The following is a 23,439-nucleotide window of genomic DNA, read 5'->3' as shown; positions in this document are numbered from 1 at the left end:
GGAAGCCAGTCTATGCCCTAGGCACTGGGTTCTCTCTCCCCCTCCCTTTCTCTCTCTCCCCCTTCTCTCTGTACCACTCACCCCCCCGCCCCATTTCTCAGCAACTCTCCAAACTGTGTTCTGATGAACATTTCCCATGGTGTGTCTTCCCCAGCAGTGAAGAGCCTGGCAGGGTCCGGCAAAGCACAATTCCCAGTGCCCTTGGTAGTGGAGGGTCTGCTCTCAGAGCCTTGAGGGGAGACGAGGACTCTGCGTCCGGTGCTCACCTCAAGACCTGGCTACTCTCCCTGCCTGGTGTTCAGATACACCCTGGGTGCTGCTTCTGCCACTTCAGACCCTAGCCCCTCTCTATGGGGTGAGGGGACACCAGCAAAGACACCACTCTGGCTGTGGCCCAGACACAACCTGGGGAAGGTCAAGGTTAAGAAGAAGCTCAAGTTGGGGCTTCTCTACCCAGCAGGATTTTCATCCTACTCCCCTTAGCAAACAGGGCAGATGGGAGCACAGTAACCCAGGAGGGCTTGTTCAGGTCCAGCTGGGTCCTATTCAAGCAGTTGAGCCCACGGGACCCCTGACAGGTTCTCTGGTGGGTGTATGAGGAGCCGGAGGAAGAGCTTGGTGAGGGCAGTACAGGTTCTGGCCAGATCCTGAGGAGGGGTAGGGGGCACTAGTTAACAACTTCGGGTTTTCAAAGCACCCCAAGCCTAGGACCCTGGCAAGGTGCCACAGTTGCCCCATTCCCATGGCATCTGGGCAAAAGCCACTAGAGTATTAGTAGAAATTCAGAGAGGCATTTGCCCTCCTCACAGACAAGGTCAGATTCAGCACCTCTCAGCTCTCCTGCCTCTGGGCTCCAGCTCCAGAGCTGCATCCCCCCACTGACTACAGCCTTAGCCAAAGACCCCTCCACCTCACACGGGAATAATGAGGGGCCGTGCCTCCTTGACACTCTCCCCTCTGTGCCGGGCTAGCTGAGCTAGACCCGGACTGCCAGGCAGATCTGTGCCTCTTTCCCCAGCGGGCCTCCTTTGCCGGCTTCCCCCCGCAATCCCACCTTGCACCTGCTGCCATCCCCTTACTGTCCTCCCCCATCCTGAATTTGCAGCCACCGCAGGTCCCCCAGGGAAATTCTCAGCCTGGACTCAGCCCCTCATCTTTCCCTCCTTCTGCCCCTAGGAGGCTGCCACATTAGTGCTAGAGACTGTGTGGAACATTCTAGACTTGAAAATGGTCTGAGCTCTCTGCAATACATCTACAGAAACTCATAAGCGTTCTGGAGTACCCCACAGACATGGCCCGGCCCTGCAGGCCCCTCTTTTTTTAATCCCCAAACACACACACACACAACACACACAAACACGTACACACCACACCTCCCTAGCCCCTTGGACCCTGGAACCTTGAAGGAATCCAGCAGCATTAAGGAGATCAGCCCTGGCTCCAGGCAGGGAAGTTTTCAGCCACCCAGGACAGGTACCAGGGCCACAGAGGGCCATGGGATTGCAGGACTTCAGTGCTAGCATTTAGCGTGGAAAGTGGTGTGATGAGCTTGTGAGATTCCAAAGGGTCCTGCCAGCAAGGCTGTAGCCCTAGGACCTTCTGAGTCACCCCCAGCTAAATCTGAGAGTAGCAGAGGGCAGGAGCCTAAATCATTATGAAGATGGTGTCCTGTGCCCCTCCTCACCAGGGCAATTGGGATTCCCTGCTTAGAACTTGACCTTGGTACCCAGAAGCACCACCTCCCCATTTCAACCTGCCCTAGGGTCAGCCCTAGCCAGGGCTCCTGGAACCAACTTCCCTGACTCCCTGAGCCCTCAGGGGAGATCGCTTTCAGGAGGGCAAGTCCTCAGAGCTGTGCTGGAGAAGGACAGGGGGGGTGGGGGGCAGGGCAGAACCCAGAGGCCATTCTGGGGGTGGGTGAGCTGGGAGGGAAGTGGGGGGCAGGCCTCTTGGGATGCCTGATGACACCTGAATGGAATAAAAAGGAAAGAATATAGGAAACAGAACTCACGTCTTACCATTTGTGCTGTTTGTTTACTTTTTATTTTGATTTTTTTGCATTTCCGCTTAGCTTGGATAATGAAACTAGACTGGTCAGTTTCATTCCAGTTTCTATAAAACTCAGTTTTCCTTCCTGGTTTTCTGACACTTGTTGTTGTGTATTGGTTCAGAGCCCTGCAGGGAGTGTTGGAAAGCAGGCACACTCCGTCCCTGTTTTTCTGGAATTCAGAGCCAAAAGAAACAGTGTCACTGATACTGAATTTTGTTTTAAAGAAAGAAAACTTAGGGGGATTTGAAAATGGGGGTCCAAATCAAGGTGACTGTCTCCTGTCTGGGCCAGACAGGGACCTCTGCACTTCTTCTCGCTGCTTTCTCCTCTTCTCTCCGTGTTTTTGTAGAGCACGGTTGGTGCGTGACTCTTGGGGACTGGTTCAGGGGATGATGACAGAACAAGACTCTCTTTCCAGCCCTGTGCACATACCAGCGGCATGCCTCCCTTTCCCATCAAGCTCATCCCTCCCCCTCTTCTGCTCCCCCTGTCCCTCCCCATGTTCAGGTGGTTCCCCCATCCCATACCCATCTGCCTGCTCATCCTCTCCACATCTCCACCCCACCCCTCATGAGGCCAGAGACCCTTCACCCCCTCCAGTGCCCCGGGGCACACCCTCATCCTTCATCCTCCCCCTCCCTCGGGTGAGGGCAGCACACATGGCATTATCCCCAGGCTACCAAAAGGAGAAACTGAGGCCCGGGAGGTGGGTGGGAAAACGGGGAGGCAGAGTTCCAACCTCTCTGTCACCCCAGATACAGCCCATGGGCTCTCCTCTCTGCCCCCGTCTCACCCTGCTCTTCTCCAGCCCTGGGCACAGATCTTCCCATAGTCATAGCTCATGATGTGGGGGAGGGCTGAGAAAGCTATGACCTGCCACTCCTTTTAACCTGTCCCCTGTGCTGCTGAAACTCAGAGCGCCAATCCCTCTTTCAGTGGGAACCCACTACCGGCCAGCCATCCACACTGAGTCAGACCCCACTCGTGGTGGACGGGTTTGTGTAGCCCGTACCCTGTTACATGGTCCTGAGTGCAGGGTAGCAAGGCTGTAGGCCCACTCCCAGTATCTTCTCTAGGGAAGCCTCAGGCTCCCGGATGTGGCTCATTTTCAACAAGCAGGGATAAGGAGAGCCCAGGAGCCTCCTGGAAGGATCTAATGCCCAAAGAACAGTATGGGGAACCAGTCCCCAACCCCTGTGCTATGTCCATCCCCCATTGCCTTTTCTTTTATTCAGCCAGTGGGGAACACATGTCCCAGGGCAGGAAGATTAGGACCGTATTACATAACTCCAGGGGGGCACATTCACGTTATAGACCGTGTCCGTGGTGCCACCTGGGGTTGTACAACTCAGTGGTCATGAAAGATCTGAGGAGGCAGTTGGGGCAGTCCAGGCTGGGTGTGGGATCAGGGACTCAGGGATGTGCTTAGTTATCATCAGTCTCCCAAGAGCCATGGGACAGCATCCCTTGACTATCAGCAAAGAGATAAATTTTCCCTTTGCCCCTCCTGCCCCTGCACTACCCCATTCTCTCTCTTAAACACAAACACAAATACACACACACACACACACACACACACACACAAAGAGCTGGGCTAATCTTAGACATTGGACACTGTCAAATGTATCTCTTTCTTATTCCTTTGAGGATTCCAAGAATCATTTTGGCAATTTCCTGGGTCTTTATCCTCCACCCCCAAAGGTGCTGCTGCTTTATTCTCCCCTCTAGTCCCCACCCCAAGTGGATATCAGTCTCTGAGAGCTGAGAAAGGAGAGCTGAGCCTGACTGGAGCTGGTTGGAAAGCCTTAGGCCCTACTTCCATTTTCCTGGGACGGGACGCTTAGGTCAGAGAAGGATATAGTAAGGGTTAGCCGCCGCTGCCTCCTCCTCCTCCTCCTCTCCCTCCTCCCGGGAGCCACCCTGTTCAACAGGATGAACGTGCATCAGTTTCCCTTGTAACCACTCCCCCTCCACTTTTTCAGACACACTTCCCAGTCCTCCACCCCTACCCACTGGCTAGGCATACCTCCGCACACTGCCACCACTGCAGGGACCAGCCTCCTGCCTCCCCTGAGGGAGATGCCATCAAGGCCCAGAGAAACTCCAGCTGTCTGCTCACCAGCCACTCCCCACCCCCCAGCTAGATTGGAGTCAACAGGATTTCCCCGAGGGTCTATCATAGCCAATGGGAGCCACCCCCTATAAGCTCAAGAGGTCGCTGATGGTTGGTTTACACGAGAATGCTAAGAGGTAGAGTACTCTCACCTCTTGAGAAGGTTTACTGATTAATGTTGCACAGTGATCTATTATTGAGGAAACATCCGTGATGGGGTTACCTAATTTCCCCAAGAAAAAGAGGCAGAAGCAGCCAAAACCCATCTTCGAGTAGGGGAATGGGGGGGTGGTGGTCAGTCTGGCCCTGTCTTTAAGCTTCCCTTAGGTATCTGGCCTTGCTGGGGTTCAGAGGAGAGTACAGGGCAGGGCATGTCTCCCAGAAGTCTGCAAGACAGGGACTCACTTGAGAGGAGAGGGGCAGCCAGAGAGCAGAAGAAAGTGTACCTGGGGGTAAGGACAAGGTCAGGGAGAGTGGGTGGTGCTCTGTAGCTACAGAGGAGACAACATGGGAGAATGCGGTCCCACCAGAGCCAGGCAGTGACGGAGGAGCAGGTCATGGGGAAAAGACAAGCGTCCAGGCAGCCAGGAGACCCCTAACTGGAAGAAGCTTCAGGGTTCTCAGGGAGCCTGCTTTAGCCCTCCCCACCCCCAATTGTGGTTCTTGCCACCTGAGGGTAGATAGCCTGCACCTGGCCTTGGCAGGCCAGCTGTGAGACGTTGCTAATTCTGGCTCCTCCCCAGCCTCACCTTGTTCCCCACTAAGCCTTTTTCCCCCCTGCGTATTGCTCTAGGGCAGCCTTCCCCAAACCATGTTAACAAGGGTTCCTCAAAAAACGTCTTCCTTGGTCAAATAAATTGGGAACATACTGGAATATTCAAGCTCTTTCCTCCTACAAAACTTTTCCTAGCCTTTCATATGCCAGCGGGCACTGCAACTCTCTAAGGAAGTCTGGGAACGGATTTCCTAAATTTATTTGGCCACAGAACCCTCTTTGAGAGAACAGATCAAACACCTCCAAGGTCACCTTTGTCATGGGCACACAGTCTGGGAACAGCATTCCGGAGTTCTCCTCTGAGCTTTCTGGGGGCTGTTTCATGGATGAGAAAACCTGCCCAGGGCCCTGGAGAGAACCCTTTGGTAGGGCCTGGAAGGAATGGCTTCCCAGAACTTGGTATTCTGGAAGGCTCCCGGCATCCTACCTGACTGCCTGGCACCAGGGGCTACCTTTCTGGCTTCATGGGACCCCAGGCAGGTCAGAAGGGAAGTCTCCACACCCGCAGGACAATTGGGCATTAGGTTCCCAATTTCCCCACCCGCTTCCCTCAGTCATCCTCCTCTCCGCCCCACCCCTGCCCCCCACCACCCACCGAGCAACACCGGGTAGAGAGATTTTGAAGATTTCTGAGCCCTCCCCCCAGCCCTGACTCCAGCCCCTGCAGCTACGAGTGTGCCCCAGCGCCTGACTTGGTTTTCTCATTCATCACTGTGCACTTTGATTTCTAACCTGAGCCTCGCGGATGATGCCAGTTTGTTCTGTGATTTTTCCCCTTTTCCTTCTCCAGATGTCCAAACGGATTCTTCGGACAGAGATGTTTGGAGAAACTGCCTTTGCGATTGTACATGCCAGATCCTAAGCAAAGTATGTTTGAAGATACAAACACAAGTCCCTGCTCCTTAGAAAGCTTCCGGGTGCAGTCCCCCCGATGTAGGGCATAGGGCCAGGGGTGTTGGTTGTTTTGATCTTTGGCTGTTTTGTTTTGTTTCTCTTTTCTTTTTTTGTATTTTGGTTTGTTCTTTTGTTTTGCTTTGTTTTTCATTTTTTGGCCTAATCCTTGGGTTTAAAGTTCAGGGCTGCAGGTAAGGGGCAGAGTGGCAAGGCCAGTACAAGCGGTAACGGTGGCAAGGAACCCAGCTGGCATCGGCAGGAGCCCGTGCCGGGGTGTTGCAATGCCTGTGTCTTGCTATCCTGGCTCTCTCTTTCTGGTTTTCTTTCTTTTGGTAGGTGCCCTGTGGGATACACCGGGGACAGGTGTCAGCAGTTCGCAATGGTCAACTTCTCCAGTATGTCTCTTTCTTCTATTTCTTTTCCTCCCTGGTGACTGACAATCTCCCCACGCGAGAGGGACCGGGCCTTGCCTAGAGAGACTAGAGGGAGCGGCGGGGGAAGGGAGGGGGGTAGGGAGTGGTAGTGTCCTGGGCTCCTCTCAGTCGTCAGTGCTAACTAGAAGCCTGTTCGGAGGAGACGGATTTGCCCCCCTGCCACCCCCCACCCCGTCCCGACTCTCGGCTGGGCACAGTAACAGCCCCGGATTCTCTCTGCAAGCGTGGGGGGCTGCGCTCAGGCCTCCGCACCCCTTCCCCCCTTCCCCCCTTCCGAGAGCGGACAGCCTGGCCAGCAATGGGAGAAGCAGGGGCGGGGCCCTCGCCTGCCTTTTAAAGCCTGTTGAGGATGTCAGGTGCTGATGGGGCCAGGCAATGAGTGTATGCACGTGTGTGCTGGTGCGTTTGCGAGAGACAAACAAGTTCTCAGCCTGTCTTTGGGTCTGGCCAGAGTTTGTTTTATTTGACTTGGGGCGATGGGGGAGAGTGGGGAAGGGGATGCTGAGGGAGAACAAGCGCCAGGGCACTGGTTTCCACAGAGGCCAGAGGCCAGAGACATTTATGCGGCTCAAGGATAGGGTGGGATGGGGTTTGCTGCCTACTGAAAGAGGAAATGAGGATTCAAGGGATGATTGGTGATTCTCTCCAGGCCCTCTCTGGTCTGAGTCCCCATCCAGGACTCCATTCCCTTCCTTTCTTCCACTTGTGAGGTAGAGCTTTCTGGTTTGCCTAGTTAGCTGGGAAAAAAAAAAAAAAAAAAAAAAAATGTGAGCCCTGCAGCAGAAAGACGAGACCCTAATTATAGAGTGTTTTATTTGAGGCTGGGAACAATTTCTTCAAGCATCACCAGGTGGAGGCCTAGCAGAGCAAAAAGCCCCCGGCCAGCTATGGACTCCATCTGGGGCCCACCAGTCTCTTGGCCTGCAAGGCAGGACACTGTCACCCATCCTTCAGAACATACTAGGCCCTTGCTCAGCCCACCCCACCTCCTCCTCTCCTAGGACAGCTGTATCCCATGAAGAATTAGGAACCAAAGTGATGGTGCCTGGGTGAGAGGCAGAGCTCCAGGAGAGGCCTAGAGCAGGACCCAGAGGGTCATTTAGGTAGCCCTTTGGAGAAAAGTGGTTTTTGAGTTTGGGTCTCAGGGTAGAGAAACAAGTCTGCCCAGTCCTCCTTAGGCCACAGCACAAAAGCCTAGAAATCATCACCTCCTTCTCCCTGCTAGAGCTTGGAAGCCATGACTTAAAGAGGAAAGTAGAGGCCGCAGGGAGGTGGGGGCTGGTCAGCCCAGACGGTCAACTGTCTTCACAGTGTGTGGGAGGCAGCACTCCCCCCAGGCCCCTCCGGCTGAAGGCCAGGGAGGAAGGCTATGGGGATAAGAGGAGAGCTGTGGGCAGGGCATGTGGTCCAGAATTCTCCAGAGCCCAGGCTCCAGGAAGAATTGCAGAGTCAGATCCAGCCCCACCTATGGAAGACCATAGGTCAGGAGGGGCCTCAGGAGGGAACAGAGCAGCCAGGCCAAGGCTAAGGACCAGAGGAAAGAGGCAATGGAGGACCTATTCCTGTTCACCTTTAGGTCCAGAGCCTCCCTGGCTTACGGGACTGTTCTGGACAGGGAGTCCCAGCCCGTCCCGAATCAGAGGAGCAGAGCCTCCAGAACTTGGCCATTGGCCAAGCTTCTCTGCCAGCTGGGCCGCTTCAGCTTTCAGCTCAGAGCTGCTTGAAGGGTCAGCAGGGCCTCAGGAGCCCAGAAAAAGTCTAGAAATGCTGCCACAGGCCTTTCTGCCTAGTGTCATCAGGATCATTGCTGTTACCTTTGCATGAAGGATTTCTAGTCTTCAAGCACTTTGCCCAGAGCACTTACGGCATCAGATAATTATTGAAAAGGTAGCAGAAAATGCTACCTTTAAGTGTTCAGGCTTTGGATTCAGATAGATCTGAATAAAAATGCCAGCTGCTGAGCTCACTAGTTCTGGGGCCTCATTTAACCTCTCCGAGTTTGTTTTCTCATCTCTAAAATGGGGGTAGTAACATTTACACCTCGAGGGTTGCCGTTGAGGATGGGAGTGCAGTGCTCCCTACGAAGGCTTAGCAGAGAGCCGGCCGCTGTTGATGGAGAGCAGCTGAGTACCTCTTGCGGCTACAGCTGGTATGGGGTAGGAGGCAGGAGGTCCCCCACCAGTACCCTGGTGGCTGACTCCCAGCAAGCCCTGAGCAAGGGGTCTGACTTTCTCCCTCTGCCCAGACAGCCTCTAGACCAGATTACCTTTTGCAGAGTCCATGGAAACAGAGCCTATGGCCACAATTGCATTCCTTCTTCCCCTGACAGCCACTCCATTTCCTGAGAGTCAAAACCTGCACATCGGTATACCGCCCAAGTGAAAGAACACACACATGTACCTACATACACACACACACGTAAGCACCTACTGACACGTGCTCAAACACAAGCACACGCCTGCACTCACACGCACAAACACATGAGCACGTGCTCTCATCAGGGGCCCGCGTCCTGGCCTCCCTGGCCAGGCCCCTGTAACTGTGTGTCATAAGATGTGTCCAGGATGAAGACTTTGTGTATCATCTGGTAAACCTGGCCCTGCTGGGAGTCCAGCATCGGGTTGCCATGGTTACTGGTCAATATGCAAATGTCTGCCCAATAGGACCTGTGACTCAATGGTGCCACTCTGTCCTGGCTGAGTGGCAGCCTATGAACATGATGACTGGGAGGCATCTTTGACAGGAGCAGACATAGCCACCGTCCCTTCAGAATCCACCCCTGTGAGAGGAAAGCAGGGCTGCCTTCCCGGCAGTGACATCACCAGTCCTGTCAGCCACCGCTGACCCACCCAAAACCGTACTGGCCTTCAACTGAAAGGGGAGGTCAGTTAGGAGGCCCAGAAGCTGCTGCCGCCGCTGTTACTTGGTTCCCAGAGCAGGGAAGCAGAAGAAAACTCGTCAAAGGCTTTGGGACCCAGCTCGCTACTCCAGGTGGTCAGTTCTCATGACCAAACCAGTCAGGCCCAGAGACTCAATCAGCAGGAACAGAAAAGGACTTCCAGCTGATGGCCCCCATGCTCTCCTTCCCCTACAGGAGACGAGAACATCAGAACACAAGTTCACCTCCTCCCCGGATGTCATGGCGCTGACTGTGCGTGTGGGGAGGCCACGGACTGGGCTCCTTCATGCACACTGAGCCTCCCGCTGTCCAGGCCTCTCATGTCTTCCTCTCACTGCATATAGACACTTTTGACAGATGAGGAAACAGAGACTAGACTTGCCCACGTGCACACAGCAAATTAGGGACAAAACTGAAACTCAGAGGCTGCAGACAGGCGCTGGCTACAGTAGAATGGTAGGTGAGCTTTTCAGAAACACTGTTGAGATTTCTGGGCTGCCACCCCACAGTCTGATCCCATCGGCCTGGATGATTCTGAGGTATGGCCGGGTAGCAGAGTTCCCAGAGCTCCAATGTGAACAGAGAAGACTCTAAGAGGTGGATAGGCCTGGTACACTTGGAGACACAGTGGGTCTGGGGCAGGGCTGACCCTTGGGCCCTTTGATCTCGATGGCATGGGCGCCCACCTCACAGGGCCGTGAAAGCGCACCTGTACAACACAATCGACTTCAGAGTGCTACTGTCTCACCGTCTGACACGCGTGTTCCACAGGTGAACCCACCTGTCTCTTCCTAGAAGTTGCAGTTTGCTTTTCTAAGTGGTGAAATCAGGACCCGACCCCAAGGCCTAGGCCCTGTAGGCATCAAAGGTGTTGGAAGTGTCAAGATGTGGCAAGTGACCTGCTGGCTGGAGCCTCCTCCTGTCCCCACAAACTCAGGAGTCTTCATGCTCAGGCTCCCAGGAGAGGGGCCTTTGGAGGCAGGACAGGGACAAGGACCAGTCTGGGCACCCCATGCCCTCGTTCTGAACAGAAAAAAGGGCCCGGTGATCGAGCTCAGGGCCGAGCAGGCAGTCTCCAAGAGGGGCGTGGGAGTGTGGAAGGCCTGGCCCTGGAGCTGGGGGCAGGGGGAAACAGGACTCCTCAGACCCCCACCCCCACTCACCTTTCCTCCCTGGGGACATCTGCCGACTGACTTGCGCCTCCGCCTCCCCATCAGGTACTAACCCCACAGCTCATCTCTAAAGAACCTGCCCTGCCTGCTGATCCTAACATTTCCTCCTTCCACCCCCCTCAGGGCTCTTGGGGACTGGGTGCCAGGGCAGGGGTTCAGGAGGCTGGGAGGGGACACCACTAACCTGCTTTCACCTCACAGGCTGGCTGCTGGTGTCTGAAGAATCCTGACCAACGTTTCTCTCTCTCTCTCTCTCTCTCTCTCCTGCCCTCCCCGCTCCCCGATCTCTCTCTGTATCTCTCCCTCCATCCCCTCCCCTCTCTGACCCTGCTCTCTTCTGCACTGCCAGAGCATCTTGGATTTGAACTAAAGGGTACGAAGCTCTATGTGTCAGTCAGTGCCATCCACCCCAGCCCTCTCCACAGCCTCTGACACCATGTGTGCTGGTTTCCTTTCCAAAAAAAGGAAAAGGGATGATTCCAAAAATCTCCCCTGGCCCTCCCAAGATGTCCCATCATAAACTACGTTGATTTGGGGGAGACAAGAGAAGGGCGGAATAGGTGCCCCCAGTGTACAGCGGGGCCCCCTCGCCTGAGGCCTCACTGGGGGAGGAGCTTCCCGAGCTGATGCCCAAAGCGTTGGCCAGACAAGAGACCGGCCCCTGGAGAGCTGATGTCCGGAAGCCATGAAATCCTGGCTTGGAGAGTTGTGCAGAGAGGCACCCTCTTTAATCTGACTTTAATTCTCCTTCCTTTTCCCACTTCCATCTCCACTGCTTTTCATTCTGCACCACGCTGGCAGCTAATAATGCCCATTTGTCTCTGCCCCCTGCCCCGTGTCTGTCTGCCAGGCTTTGCCATCTGCTTGAGGCTGTCATTCCCTTCATGATCTGTCTCCACAATGGTATGCGTGTTCGCCTGTGGGCCAGACGAGCGAGGGTCAAGGGTGAGCCGGCCTCCGGTGCTCACCCTCCTGCCCCCCCCAGCTCAGAACCTTACCTCCCTCCCACTTCTTCCCTCTGGCCCCTGGGAGACACAATGAATGGAAAGGGACTTGGAGGCAGCGTTCTGTCCTCTCTCTGAGCTGGGAGGCTCCACCCAGGCTTAAATGGAGAGATGCAGGGACTCGGAGGGGTCAAGGCTTCGGTGGGGTCAGACCTCAGAGGCGGTGCAGAGCCTGCAGTTCTGAAAAGGCTGTTCTTGAGGCAGGTCTGGAGAGGCCCCGCTTCCCTCACCACCCAGCCCCTATCAGCTCTCCTCAGAAGATAGAGCTAAAAGCCTGTGGAAGCGTGTGTGTCTATGTGCTGCTGGTGATGGGACGGGAGGAGAGGGGTGAGTCTGCGTGTGACGGTGCGCGACACGACCCCGCAGGGGTGTGTGTGTTGGGGGGAGGGGGGGCGTCACACGCCTTGTTAGGTCTCTCTGTGCAGGATGTGAGTGCACAGAGGTGCACAGCAGGGCGTCTTTGTGTTAAGGGCTGAGTGCTGTGCAGGTGGAACTGGGAGGGTGCGGAGGTGAGTGTGCGCGTGTGCGAATAAATGCCTGTGTCTGTAATGGCGGTCTGTATGTCCATTCGTGCACCAACTCGACAGACATCTACTGAACCCCAGAATTTGCCAACTCTGGCGATCTGGCACGCAGAGTCCCTGCCTTCCTGGCACTCAAATCCACAGTATGAGACACGCAACAAACAGGAAAGATAGCAGGTGGTGGTAAGTGCCCTACTGAAAATAAAAGAAGGTGATGGGAGGGCGCCAAGCTGGAGACAGAGTTACTTTAGCTAAGTGGCCAGGAAAGGCTGAGGCGATGAGGTAGCATCTGCGCTAAAACCTGCTAAAAAGTAGCCAGCCCTGCAAACAACTGGAGGAGGGTGTTGGAGGCAAGTTAGGGAGGGTGTGGTTGGAGCGGGCTTGCCTTGCTCAGCGGACAGAAGGAATGCCAGCGACTTTGGTCACAGAAGACATGGGGGCTGAACCAATGACGAGATGTAAAAGGAGGGCTGAGATGGTAACCCAGGCCTCCTAGGCCATGGCAGGTCTTTGGGTTGTATTTGAATCGCAGGGGGGCGGCCATTGTGAGTTTGAAGCCAAGGAGTAAACGATCTGCAGGCTTGGGGGCAGAGAATAGACTGGGTTGGGAGACAGGCTGGGGAGCAGTGGAAGCAAGGAAGCCTGTCAGAAGGTGACCTGCTATCCAGGTGAGAGATGACACCATCCTGGACTGAGCTAGAAGCAGTGGAAGTGGCCAAACCCAGAATCTACTTGGGAGGCAGAGCTGAGAAGACTTGCTGAAGGACTAGGTATCAGAGCAGGCGGGGAGAAAGGAGTCATCAGCAGTGATGCCAAGTTCAGGGCCTGAGCAATAGGGGAGGTGGTGCGACCACTGACGACATGGGAAGGGCCAGGAGCAGGTATGGAAAGAGGCTGGGGAATCAGCACTTCTGTTTGGCCGTGGCCCTTGGGTAGAGCAGTCTGGAGTTCAGGCAGAAGTCAGAGCAGGAGATACAAATTTGAGAGTCCCCTGCATACAGATGGTATTTAAAGTCAGAGCTGGGTGAGATCATGAGGGGAGAGAGGGCACGTGGAGGAAGGAAAGAAGCCTGGGAGCTCTGGGCCCTTCTACCTTGCAGGCCACATAGAAGAGTAGGAAGCGGCAACTGAACAGGTCAGCCGGTGAAAGAGGGCGACACCCAGGAAAGAAGAGCCATCCAGGGGGAGTGGGCGCAACAGGGGGAGTGAGCCGAGAGGGAAGCAAATGACCACAGGACTTGGAAGTGGGTAGTTGTTGGTGACCGTGACCAGAGTGGTCTCCGAGGAATGACAGAGACAGATGCCCCACTGGAGAGGACTGGGAGTGGGCAGGGATGAGAAACAGAAGCAGGATATGGACCACAGAGCCCAGAGATGGGGGGCCAGGGTGGAGGGTTAAGACTGCATGAGTGTGTGTGTGTGTGTGTGTGTGTGTGTGTGCGCGCGCACACACACTTCTCTAGACACGTAGGAGTGTATCTTTGTGAAGGGATCTGTGTGCAGATAGCCAGAGCCCTAAAGGTATGTGTGTCTAGAGGGTTTGTACTCACAGTTTTTGCTGGTTGGTGTACACAGGAGGGGCTGCAAGTCCAAGGACTTCAGGACATTTCCCAGGGCTCTACCACGGTGCTGGGGTCTAGCCTCCACCTATCCCTGTGCTGGGGGGAGGGGGCCATGTGGAGGGGCCAGCTGGCAGGTACAGGTGGGGGCAGGGGATGCCTAGGCTGCTGCTGTCACCTTTTTCCTTTTCTTCCTCCTGGTTTTCTCTGCTCTAGACGGGCAAGAGTTGCCCCACCAAGAAGTAGGAGGTGGAAGGGATGGCTGGTTCTTTTTGAGACCCAGCCTAGCTCAACCCCTCGGAAAGGGTGGCGGCTGCTCCTTGAGCACAAGAACTTTCCTAGGCACCAAGGGCTATGCTGCCATTCGTGGGTTTCTCGAAAGCAAAGGGAAGGGCTGGTATGGGCCAGGGCCACATGCTATCCAGGGTGCAGGAACAAATCAAGGCCTTTCTCTCTATGCCCTCCTCCATGGGCCTGGTCTGCTCTGTCCCTGCTCCTGGCGTCCCTCCTAAGTCCAGCCTCTGGGTCTGATGTCCTGTCTGACGTCCTTGCCTTTCTTAGCAAAGCAGAAATGGCAAGCCAGCTCTGCTGAGCGTCTACATGTTCACTGCCATGAAGAACAGCTCTCCCCAACCCATCCAGGCTCTTTGAAGCCATCAGGCCATAGTGGAGCAGGGCAAGGTTGCTGGCCAAGCCGGGTTGCCCTCGCCTGTGGCCTTTGGAATTTCACCTCCATCCCACCCACCCCCACCCCCTGCATTTTCCATTCATGTGCTCTGGGCAGGGTGTAGGGTTTGGGAAGGTGAATTCAGTCACTTGTGAGCAGATCACATGTGGGAGGATTTAGGGGCAACAGAAAGCAATCCAGAAGGGAGGGACTAGCTGGGGAAGGAGGAGATGCAAAGGAGCTGGGAGGCCCTGAGCTGGAGGGAGCCCAAAGCTTTGGGGGCAGGTGGGGGTGGGTTCTTTGCACCACTTTCCCCTTGGATCTGCCTCCTGCCCTGCCCCCTCACATCCTCTTCTTCTGCCTCTGCAGAAGCCGAGGAGCTGTACCAGAAGAGGGTCCTGACTATCACCGGTATCTGCGTGGCTCTGCTGGTCGTGGGCATTGTCTGCGTGGTCGCCTACTGCAAGACTAAGTGAGTGTCAGACACTCGGGCCTGCAGTAGGCCAACTAGGGATGGGCCTCCAGGACTGCTTTTGTGAAAACAGTCTCTCTCCACCCCCCGCCCTCCCACACACACCCTCCCCATGTCTGGCCTGGCCACCCCCTTATGCCCCAACAGCCCCTTCAGGGGCCTCTGCAGCTGGTGTGGAGAGGAAGGGCTGGGCCAAGAAGCAGGAGCAGAGGGTAGGAGGGACAGGCCCCAGAGGAATGAACAAGAATTGTTGTGAGCACGAGCGTTGGAAGAAGACAGATCTGGGTTTGAATTCAGCTCTCCCATTTACCATGACCCTGAGTAAATTGACGGATCTCTCGGAGTCCTCATCTGTAAAGCGGGAGTGATCCTAGTAGGTACCTCAGACGACACTGTGAAGGGGCATCTGCCTTATCAAGTAGGCTGGTGCTGGAGCAGTGTTGGGAGTGAGGAAGCACAGAAAAGAAGGCTGCATTCCCAGTGGAAAAAGAGACCTTGGGACATACTGCCTCGTCTCACTTGGGAGCGGGCCAGGCCAGAGCCCAGAGAAGATGAGGCCGGGTCACTTCTGGGCAGAGGAAAGATGGGGCAGAAGTTTAGAGCAAGGGGAAGAAAGGTGCAGAAAGGGTGCTGCCAGTTCCTGTACAAGAGTGCAGGCTGACAGACAAAGGTGGGAAAGGGTCAGCTGTGTTCCTAGAGCACGAGCAGCCCAGACTAGTTGGAGTAATTCTGGGGTCAAGGAAAAGGCATGAGTCTAAAAAGACAGCTGGAACCTAGATAGTACCATAGGGCATTGAATCCCAAGCTAGGAAGCCTGGGTTTATTCTATAAATGATAGGGAGCCAATGAAGGTTGTAGAGTGATGTAGTGCAGAGAAAATGATAGGTTTGTCCCATCCATTCTTATCCAGAAAGCAAGGTCTGGGCATAGCCACCATTTAGTGTACTGAGTCCCGTGGTCTTGACTCCTGCTACGCCTATCTATGGGATCTAAGGCCCTGCCGGCCTTGGGATTTGGGGCTCAAGGATCCCAGAGGAGACTGGGCCCAGGTAGGAAAAATGAGGTCAAGAACTAGTGGAAAAGCAAGCCCCTATTCTAACCTCATTCATTTCTTCAACAAACTTTCATTCACTGCCTGCTAGATACCAGGCCCTGCACCAGGCCCATGGCCAGTGCTCTAAGCAAGATGTCCAGTGTGATAAGATACATTGCAGGGGTGCCTAACTTTGGCTGGAAGGCAAGAAGGGTTTCTCTGAGGAAGCAGCATTTAGGCTGAGCCTAAGAGAAGAGCAGGAGTTAGCAGGTGAAGAAGAGGCAGAGAGTGTGCTCCATTGGGATGTAACAGTATGTGCAGAGGTCCAAACGGTGGAGAGGGCAGCATGGTGGGGGATCAGAAATAAGCCTCCCCAAGGATACAGCAAGCTAGGGCAGTGAGAGGGCACTGAGAGAGGGCCAGCGATGGGTTTTGTTGTTTTTGGTTTTTAATGTTTATTTTTGAGAGAGAGCATGAGCATGAGCAGGGGAGCACAGAGGCTCTGAAGCAGGCTTCGTGCTGACAGCAGAGAGCCCAATGCAGGATCTGAACTCACGAACCATGAGATCATGACCTGAGCCCAAGTCGGACGCTTAACCGACTGAGCCGCCCAGGCACCCCCAATGAAGGGTTTTAAATGGGAGTGACATGATTAGACTTGTTGATTACAGAACAAATGTGTTGGGTACTTAATATGGCCAATGTAAAGTAGTCCCACAGGCCCCTGACCATAGCACCATGTTTTATTTTTCTCATTGCATTTTACTGAAAGTATCTTGTTTATTAATTTGTTTATGTGTTTATTATCTGCCTCCCCTACTGGCCTGCCAGCCCCACGAGGGTAGGGATTGTGTCTGTCTCCTTCGCTGTTCCAAAACAGCATCTGGCACATAGCAAAAACCCAAGAAAGAGCAAATGAATGAATGAATGGGTGGGTGGGTGGGCCAGTGCCTGAATATTTTATCTGCTCTTAATTCTCAGGTGACTTTGGGATGGGTAAATGGTCACCCCACTTTAAGATGAGGAAAGTGAACCATGGAGAGTTTAAGTAACTGGCCCAGGGTTACATAGCTAGGATGTAGTAGAGCCAAAGCTCTCTCAGCAGAGCCAAAGCTCAGAACCACTATGCTCAGGTCCTGCTGAATTCAAGCTCGTGGTGATAGTGGAGGAGGCAGACCAGCGGGGGTTCCTGGCTGAGAACAGGCTGAGCACAGGGAAGAGCGGTAGCAGGAGACTGCCCCGGCATCCAGGGCAGAGGTAGAAGAGTTCCCCTGGGGGGACAGCTAGGGAATTTCATACATTGTATGGGGCGGGGGGGGTGGCTAACACACCCTTCTCCTATACAGAAAACAGCGGAAGCAGATGCACAATCACCTCCGGCAGAACATGTGCCCAGCCCACCAGAATCGGAGCTTGGCCAACGGGCCCAGCCACCCCCGGCTGGACCCTGAGGAGATCCAGATGGCAGATGTGAGTGGTATTACCAGAACCCCTTCACTGTACTGCCAGCCTTTGTCACGTGCCCTGCAAGGAAGGGCCGGGGCAGCAGCCAGCCCATCCCATGCTCAGCCTTGCCCGCTAGCCTCGCCTAGCCTCACCAGAATGACTGGCCTCGCTTTGCCCACTTCCTTAAGGGGTTGATTCGCTGGGGCCACCGCTGCCCTAACATCAAGTCACTTATCCAGTGGACCACTCCCCAACCTGAAGCTTAGTGCTTCACTTCCCCATCCCCACCCGGAAGGAGGGCTGACCCACTCACTCGTCACTAACTCCCGCCCAACTGTGTCTGTTGCAGTATATCTCCAAGAATGTGCCAGCCACAGACCATGTCATCCGGAGGGAAACGGAGACCACCTTCTCTGGGAGCCACTCCTGTTCTCCTTCTCACCACTGTTCCACAGCCACACCCACCTCCAGCCACAGGTGGGCACCACCCAGGCCCACAGAGATTTGCAGACTCCTGTATGCACACCCACAGAAAGCACTAACACATATGCCCGGAGACACACAAAGAAACCTCCCAGCCAGGCTATGCCCTGTACTGAGGGTCCCTCTGAGTCAAGGGATATAGGTAAAGGACTTCAGACCGGGACCCACCACCAAACATTCATCCATCCTCAGGGGACCAGATTCCCTTTTCCAGTCTAAACCAGCCCCAGAGGAACAACAGCATCACTGGGCTCCCACCTAACATGTAGTTTTGGTTGGACCTCATTAGCACCACATTATCTGGCATAAAATGCCTCCTCATCCAAACACCCAGACCTATTAGATGCTCTCTCCTGAGTTTGCTTTTACGAACCTAGTCCACCTTAGCCTCCTTTTCTTTGTTCACCCAAGCACAAAGGTTCATACAGCTCAATAACATGATTGGCCGCCTTCTTCCCTGGGGAACAGCATGGAATAGGCCGGGCCCCCATGTATTGGCCACGAGGGCTGCGCTCCTGACATAAGAGGCTAAGGATCATGGGAGTGGACCCGGGGCCCCGGGCTGAGGCTAGGGGGAGGTTGGTTGTACGAAGGAAAAGAAAAGGCTTACACCTGTTGGGGCTCACCCATCCACAGGACCCTAGCCCTCCTTTTCCCTCCATCATACTACACGTCAGCTCAGAGTGGAGAAGGGCATTGAGCTGAGGGTGCCTGAAATGAAATGAAGAACCGGGGGGCGGGGGGACCTGGGACCACACCTGTTAGGCTGTCCTGCCCCTTCCTGATCCCCCACCTCACCTCCACCTGGCTTCTCTAGGCATGAGAGCCACACGTGGAGCCTGGAACGTTCTGAAAGCCTGACCTCTGACTCCCAGTCGGGCATCATGCTGTCATCAGTGGGCACCAGCAAGTGCAACAGCCCAGCGTGTGTGGAGGCCCGGGCACGGCGGGCAGCGGCCTACAGCCTGGAGGAGCGGCGCAGGGCTGCCGTGCCACCTTACCACGACTCCGTAGACTCTCTGCGTGACTCCCCACATAGCGAGAGGTCAGTTCCTATCTTGTGTCCTGTGCCCCACCTTGGCCAGAGGACTGGCACCAATGACCCAGGGCCGACCCTTAGGGCACCTCAGAGACACTCCAAAAATTCCCATGTCCATTTTTCAGATGGGCAAGCAAGGTCCCTGAAAGGTGGAATGATCTGCTCAGGGTGCATGTTAATGACAGACTGGGACTGAGTTTGAGCCAGTGGACCCTGGTGTGGAGTGACCATCTAATTTAATTGTCCTACTGGGACACTTTTCAAAGTTGAAGAGGATGCTATAATTGCACTAGAACATCAGGAACAAACAGTGGCTGTTCTGGACAAGACAGAACATATGGTAGCCCTACCCTGGTGTCACCTAGAGGCCCCATGTCCCAGTGGGAACAGAAAGACACCAAGATCGAGCAGACTGAAGGGTGGGAGGGGAGGCTGTCTGCAAAGAGAATGACCAGGGCAGGCTGGGCATGAGCCAAGAAGGACTGCAGGCCCTGGCAGTATCAGCAACAAGGCCCAGGGATCAAGACACCATTGGGTTTCCGAGCAGTGGCTGCACTGAGAACCAGGAAACTCCCTTTCTTCCCTGACTCCAAGCCAGGAGTCATAGGAGGCCAGCCCTCTACGTTGCTCAGCCCTCCAGTGGCCCTTAGCAAGTGGAGTCTGTGGGAGGAGAGTAGAGGAAGGTGCATAGTACTGGGAACTCCAGGCTGGAGTGGAGGGAGAGGAAATGTTCTCTGGCTCTAACTTCACCTACTCCCTGCCAGCCCTCACTGAGCAGCCTGCCTGGGGGTCCAGAGACGGTCCATCTTGTTTTTGCTACTGAGAAGCTCCCAGCCATAGACACAAACCACTGACACTCACAGCGTCCTATGGAACGTGCTAAGCACAGGACATCCCAGCAGGACAGACAGACCCAGCCTAACTGCAGGCTCTAGGAGGCAGCCAGGTTTTCCATACCCAACCTTTTAAAGCCCAGCTCCACCACCTATGTGATTTGCAGCAGGTTGATCACCTGTGCCTTGTTTCCTCAGCTGTGGAACATGAAAAACAATACCTATCATGCATGGTTCTTGCGAAGGTCATCAGAGATCATGTGCACAAAGCTCTCTGACTCCTACTTGGCTACACTAGGTTGTTATCAATCATTATCAATAGCAATAGAACTTCTTACTGGTTGGGAGGCAGAGAGACAGGGAGAGCTTTCCAGGCAAGGGAGTACCTTGAGCTGTACTAGCAGAGGCACTTAAGAACATTGCTAGTGAGTGAGATGCCCAGAGCAGGGTGAGATGTAGGGAGAATGGAGCTGGGCCTGAACAGGTAGACTGGGGCCAGGTAGATGGCTGATGGCCCTGGGGCAGGAAGGGCCTCCTTAAGCAAAACTGACTTTAAACGATTGCTTTGGAAACTGCATACAGTGGAGGAGAGACCCTGGAGTGGGGGAATAACCAGAGTGAACAATTAGGCCCAGGTCGAGGTAGAGCAGGGCAAAGGGTGTGTTCCAGGAGGTGGGGTATGGTGGTTAACTGGATGTCCATGTGGGAGAGGGAAGTCAGACGATCCAGAAAGAGAGTAATAAGGGCTCTGGAGAGCAAGGAAGCATAAGTCCTGGTTCTGCCTGGCATCGGTTCAAATCCCAGCCCTACTACTTCCCGGTTGTGTGAACCTTGAGCAAGTCACTTAAATGTTCTGAGTCTCAGTTTTCTCATGTGTGGTATGGGACTAAAGTAAGGGTCTTACAGAATTACCGTATTAGATGAAATGGTGCATGTAAAATGCCCCAATCTGAGCCTGACCCAAAGTAACAGTTCAAGAATATTGGTGACTGTGTGCATCCCTCACACCAAAAGGACCGTTCACGTTGGAGCATCAGGCAGGCAGTGGCACCGGCACATCCCATGTGATACGTTTATGGAATCATTCCAACAACAGCCTGGAATGAGCACTGTGGTTATCCCCTCTTAACACATAAGGAAACCGAGCCTGGGGGAGGTTAAGGAAATTGCTTAAGGTCACTGAGGACTGCCACCATCATTCGGGCGGGCGGGATCCCAGGCACTACCAGTGGTCCACCTCTTCCACCGCAACCCATAACCCGTAACCCCCAGCCCACGCCTCTGCATCTCTCCGCAGGTACGTGTCGGCACTGACCACGCCCGCGCGCCTTTCTCCAGTGGACTTCCACTACTCGCTGGCCACGCAGGTGCCGACTTTTGAGATCACGTCCCCCAACTCCGCTCACGCAGTGTCGCTGCCGCCGGCCGCACCCATCAGCTACCGCCTGGCGGAGCAGCAGCCGCTTCTGCGGCAGCCGGCGCCCCCTGGCCCCGGGCCGGGACCCGGCGCGGACATGCAGCGCAGCTACGACAGCTACTACTACCCCGCGGCGGGGCCCGGGCCGCGGCGCGGAGCCTGCGCGCTGGGCGGCAGCCTGGGCAGCCTGCCCGCCAGCCCCTTCCGCATCCCGGAGGACGACGAGTACGAGACCACGCAGGAGTGCGCGCCCCCTCCCCCACCGCGGCCGCGCGCCCGCGGCGCGTCCCGCAGGACGTCGGCGGGGCCCCGGCGCTGGCGCCGCTCGCGCCTCAATGGGCTGGCGGCGCAGCGCGCACGCGCGGCGCGGGACTCGCTGTCGCTGAGCAGCGGCTCGGGTGGCGGCTCGGCCTCAGGCTCGGACGACGACGCGGACGGGGCGCTGGCGGCCGAGAGTACGCCTTTCCTCGGCCTGCGCGCGGCGCACGATGCGCTGCGCTCGGACTCGCCGCCGCTGTGCCCGGCGGCCGACAGCAGGACTTACTACTCCCTGGACAGCCACAGCACGCGGGCCAGCAGCAGACACAGCCGCGGGCCCCCCCCGCGGGGCAAGCAGGACTCGGCGCCCCTCTAGGGGCCCCCGCCGCCCCGCCGCCCCCCTCCGCCTCGCCTGCCCCACTGTCTTTACGGAGAACAGAGACCACCGCCTGGAGAGAGAAAGGAGGAAAAAAAGAAATAAAAATATTTTTATTTTCTATAAAAGGAAAAAGGTATAACAAAATGTTTTATTTTCATTTTAGCAAAAATTGTCTTATAATACTAGCTAACGGCAAAGACGTTTTTATAGGGAAACTATTTATATGTAACATCCTGATTTACAGCTTCGGAAAAAAAAAAAGAAACAACAAAAAAAAAGAGAGATGGGCCAATTTTTTGACTCTTTAATAGAAACCTATATTGTGGTGCCTTTTGCTGTACGCTAATCTGGAGCTCCTGGAGAGAAGTCTGGGTTGTGGGGTGGGGTGGGGTGGGGCTGAGGGGACTGTAGGATCCCCAGCTGGCAGGGGTGAGAGGAAGCCGGCAAAGACAAGACTGCTGGGTGCTAGTGGGGGCAAGGGTGGGGGCTGGGAGGGGATCCGCCCTGAGGAAGGAAATGAGGACAGGAGTAGCTTTGCCCTCAGGCAAGATCTTCAGGCCCCCCGACACCCTGAGGAGAAGGCGAGGAGAAGGTGGGGATCCTAGGCTTGGAGCTAGAGTTGGGGTCAGGTAACTTTTGGAGGGGGAGACTTGAGGCCCAGCGACAGCAACCAGAATGGGGAGGGGGCCACCCTGCTCCTCATAGCTGCTAAGGGAGGGGGCACTAAGAGGTCTTCCCAACCGCACCGGCCCCAGGGAGGGGGCAGCTCTGCCAGGGCCCCAAAGTTCCAGCTCCTCCTCCCCTGTGGCCTCCAGGATGCCCTTCCGTCCTCTGCAGCACCTTCGTTTACAGGTTGTCTTTTCTATTTTATGCCTGCATGTCCTTTGCATTTCAGATTCTTTAGATTGGATGCATGGTCACGCTGGGACCGAGAAGAGCCACTCCACAGTGTATTTGATTCCCCTTTTAGCAATAAAGTAACACCATTTCCTTCCAGACCCCAAGCCACCTACGAATTCCACTCCCTCCCCACCCCGCAAAACTGGGTCCACTGCTAATTTGTCAAAAGGTAATTGTTTAAACAAACAAACCAACAAATGAGAACCCTGCCCTGAAATGTCCAAACACCTGACTGTTGACACTTGAACATTTTTATATTATAAATAAAATCAGAAATAACTCATGTTTGACTGTGTGTGCCTAGCCCCCAGGTGAGAATGAGGACCTGGGTGGAGATGGATGGATGTTGGGGTGGAGATTGGAGAGGGCCAGGCTAGTCCCTGGGAGGAAGAGACTGTCCCTCTAATCTCCCTGGCTTCAGCTCCCAGGACAGGCTCCAACCCTCCTCCCTCCTCCAAGATTATTCACCAGGTATCCCCCCTGGCTTCTGGGGAACCTGGCCAAGGGGCTGATGCAGATTACTCTGCTTTGAGCTCAGCCTCAGACCTCTGGCCCACTTCCTACCCTGGAGCTCCTGGGGCTGGACTGAGGCAACAATTTCCGGGCCTATGTGGGTGAGGAGGGAAGGGTTGTGGGATTGGCACTGGGGCAGCTGAGGCAAGATGACCCTTGGGGCCTCAAGCATGTCACAGGCAAAGCCTGGACATGCAAGGTGGCATAATGGGTACCCTTGGCTGCCAGGAAGACCACAGCTGCTGCAGCTTGTAAGCCCACAGGGTGTTGTGCTTTTCCCAACTTTATAGCCCCTCAGAGCCAGGGCCTGTATAAACCTGCAGTCCCTGAGGAAGGCATGGAGAAGGCAGATGGCGGTCCAGGGTGCATAAGCCTTTTCCCTCATTGATTAATTTATTAAACCAGTGCCAGGATCCCTTATGTTCCAGCCGGACACAAGGAAGTCGTCTATCCAAAGAACTCAGGTGGTTGACCTGTGTGCACACATGCACGATCGCCCCCAGAATGTGTGTGGTCGCTTTGAAGACCTACAAATGGGAGGGACAGAGAGGCTTCATTAAGGCTGAGAGGGGCGG

The 23,439-nt window shown here is 55.1% G+C and overlaps 1 protein-coding gene and 1 long non-coding RNA gene across 8 annotated transcripts in view; one reads left to right on the top strand and one right to left on the bottom strand.

The window, feature by feature from the left end:
• Positions 1 to 22,634, top strand: part of NRG2 (neuregulin 2) — a 185,694-nt gene extending 163,060 nt beyond the window's left edge. For 2 of the 6 annotated variants that reach the window (XM_023255767.2, XM_023255775.2), the window contains exons 5-12: positions 5,729 to 5,805; positions 6,169 to 6,227; positions 10,539 to 10,710; positions 14,461 to 14,563; positions 16,943 to 17,066; positions 17,392 to 17,519; positions 18,343 to 18,570; positions 20,695 to 22,634. In XM_023255767.2, the coding sequence (XP_023111535.1) occupies positions 5,729 to 5,805; positions 6,169 to 6,227; positions 10,539 to 10,710; positions 14,461 to 14,563; positions 16,943 to 17,066; positions 17,392 to 17,519; positions 18,343 to 18,570; positions 20,695 to 21,448 (1,645 nt within the window). In that variant the 3' untranslated portion in view covers positions 21,449 to 22,634. The remainder of the gene's footprint in view (positions 1 to 5,728; positions 5,806 to 6,168; positions 6,228 to 10,538; positions 10,711 to 14,460; positions 14,564 to 16,942; positions 17,067 to 17,391; positions 17,520 to 18,342; positions 18,571 to 20,694) is intronic. The other 4 variants (XR_006599551.1, XM_023255770.2, XM_023255774.2 and 1 more) reach the window with 4 other exon arrangements.
• Positions 724 to 20,848, bottom strand: LOC123386070. 2 transcript variants are annotated; one of them, XR_006599579.1, is made up of 4 exons: positions 20,713 to 20,848; positions 8,533 to 8,607; positions 5,671 to 7,003; positions 724 to 2,219 (listed from the first exon to the last, which is right to left on the bottom strand). It is a non-coding gene; the product is annotated as an uncharacterized LOC123386070 (long non-coding RNA). The 2 variants fall into 2 exon arrangements; XR_006599578.1 differs by lacking the exon at positions 20,713 to 20,848 and having other exon boundaries at positions 8,533 to 9,527.
• Positions 22,635 to 23,439: the final 805 nt, after the last annotated feature.

This window comes from Felis catus, chromosome A1 (genome assembly GCF_018350175.1).
Source record: "Felis catus isolate Fca126 chromosome A1, F.catus_Fca126_mat1.0, whole genome shotgun sequence".
Lineage (NCBI taxonomy): Eukaryota > Metazoa > Chordata > Mammalia > Carnivora > Felidae > Felis > Felis catus.
Note: the sequence above shows the minus strand (reverse complement) of the source record. Positions and strands in the feature narration are given on the sequence as shown.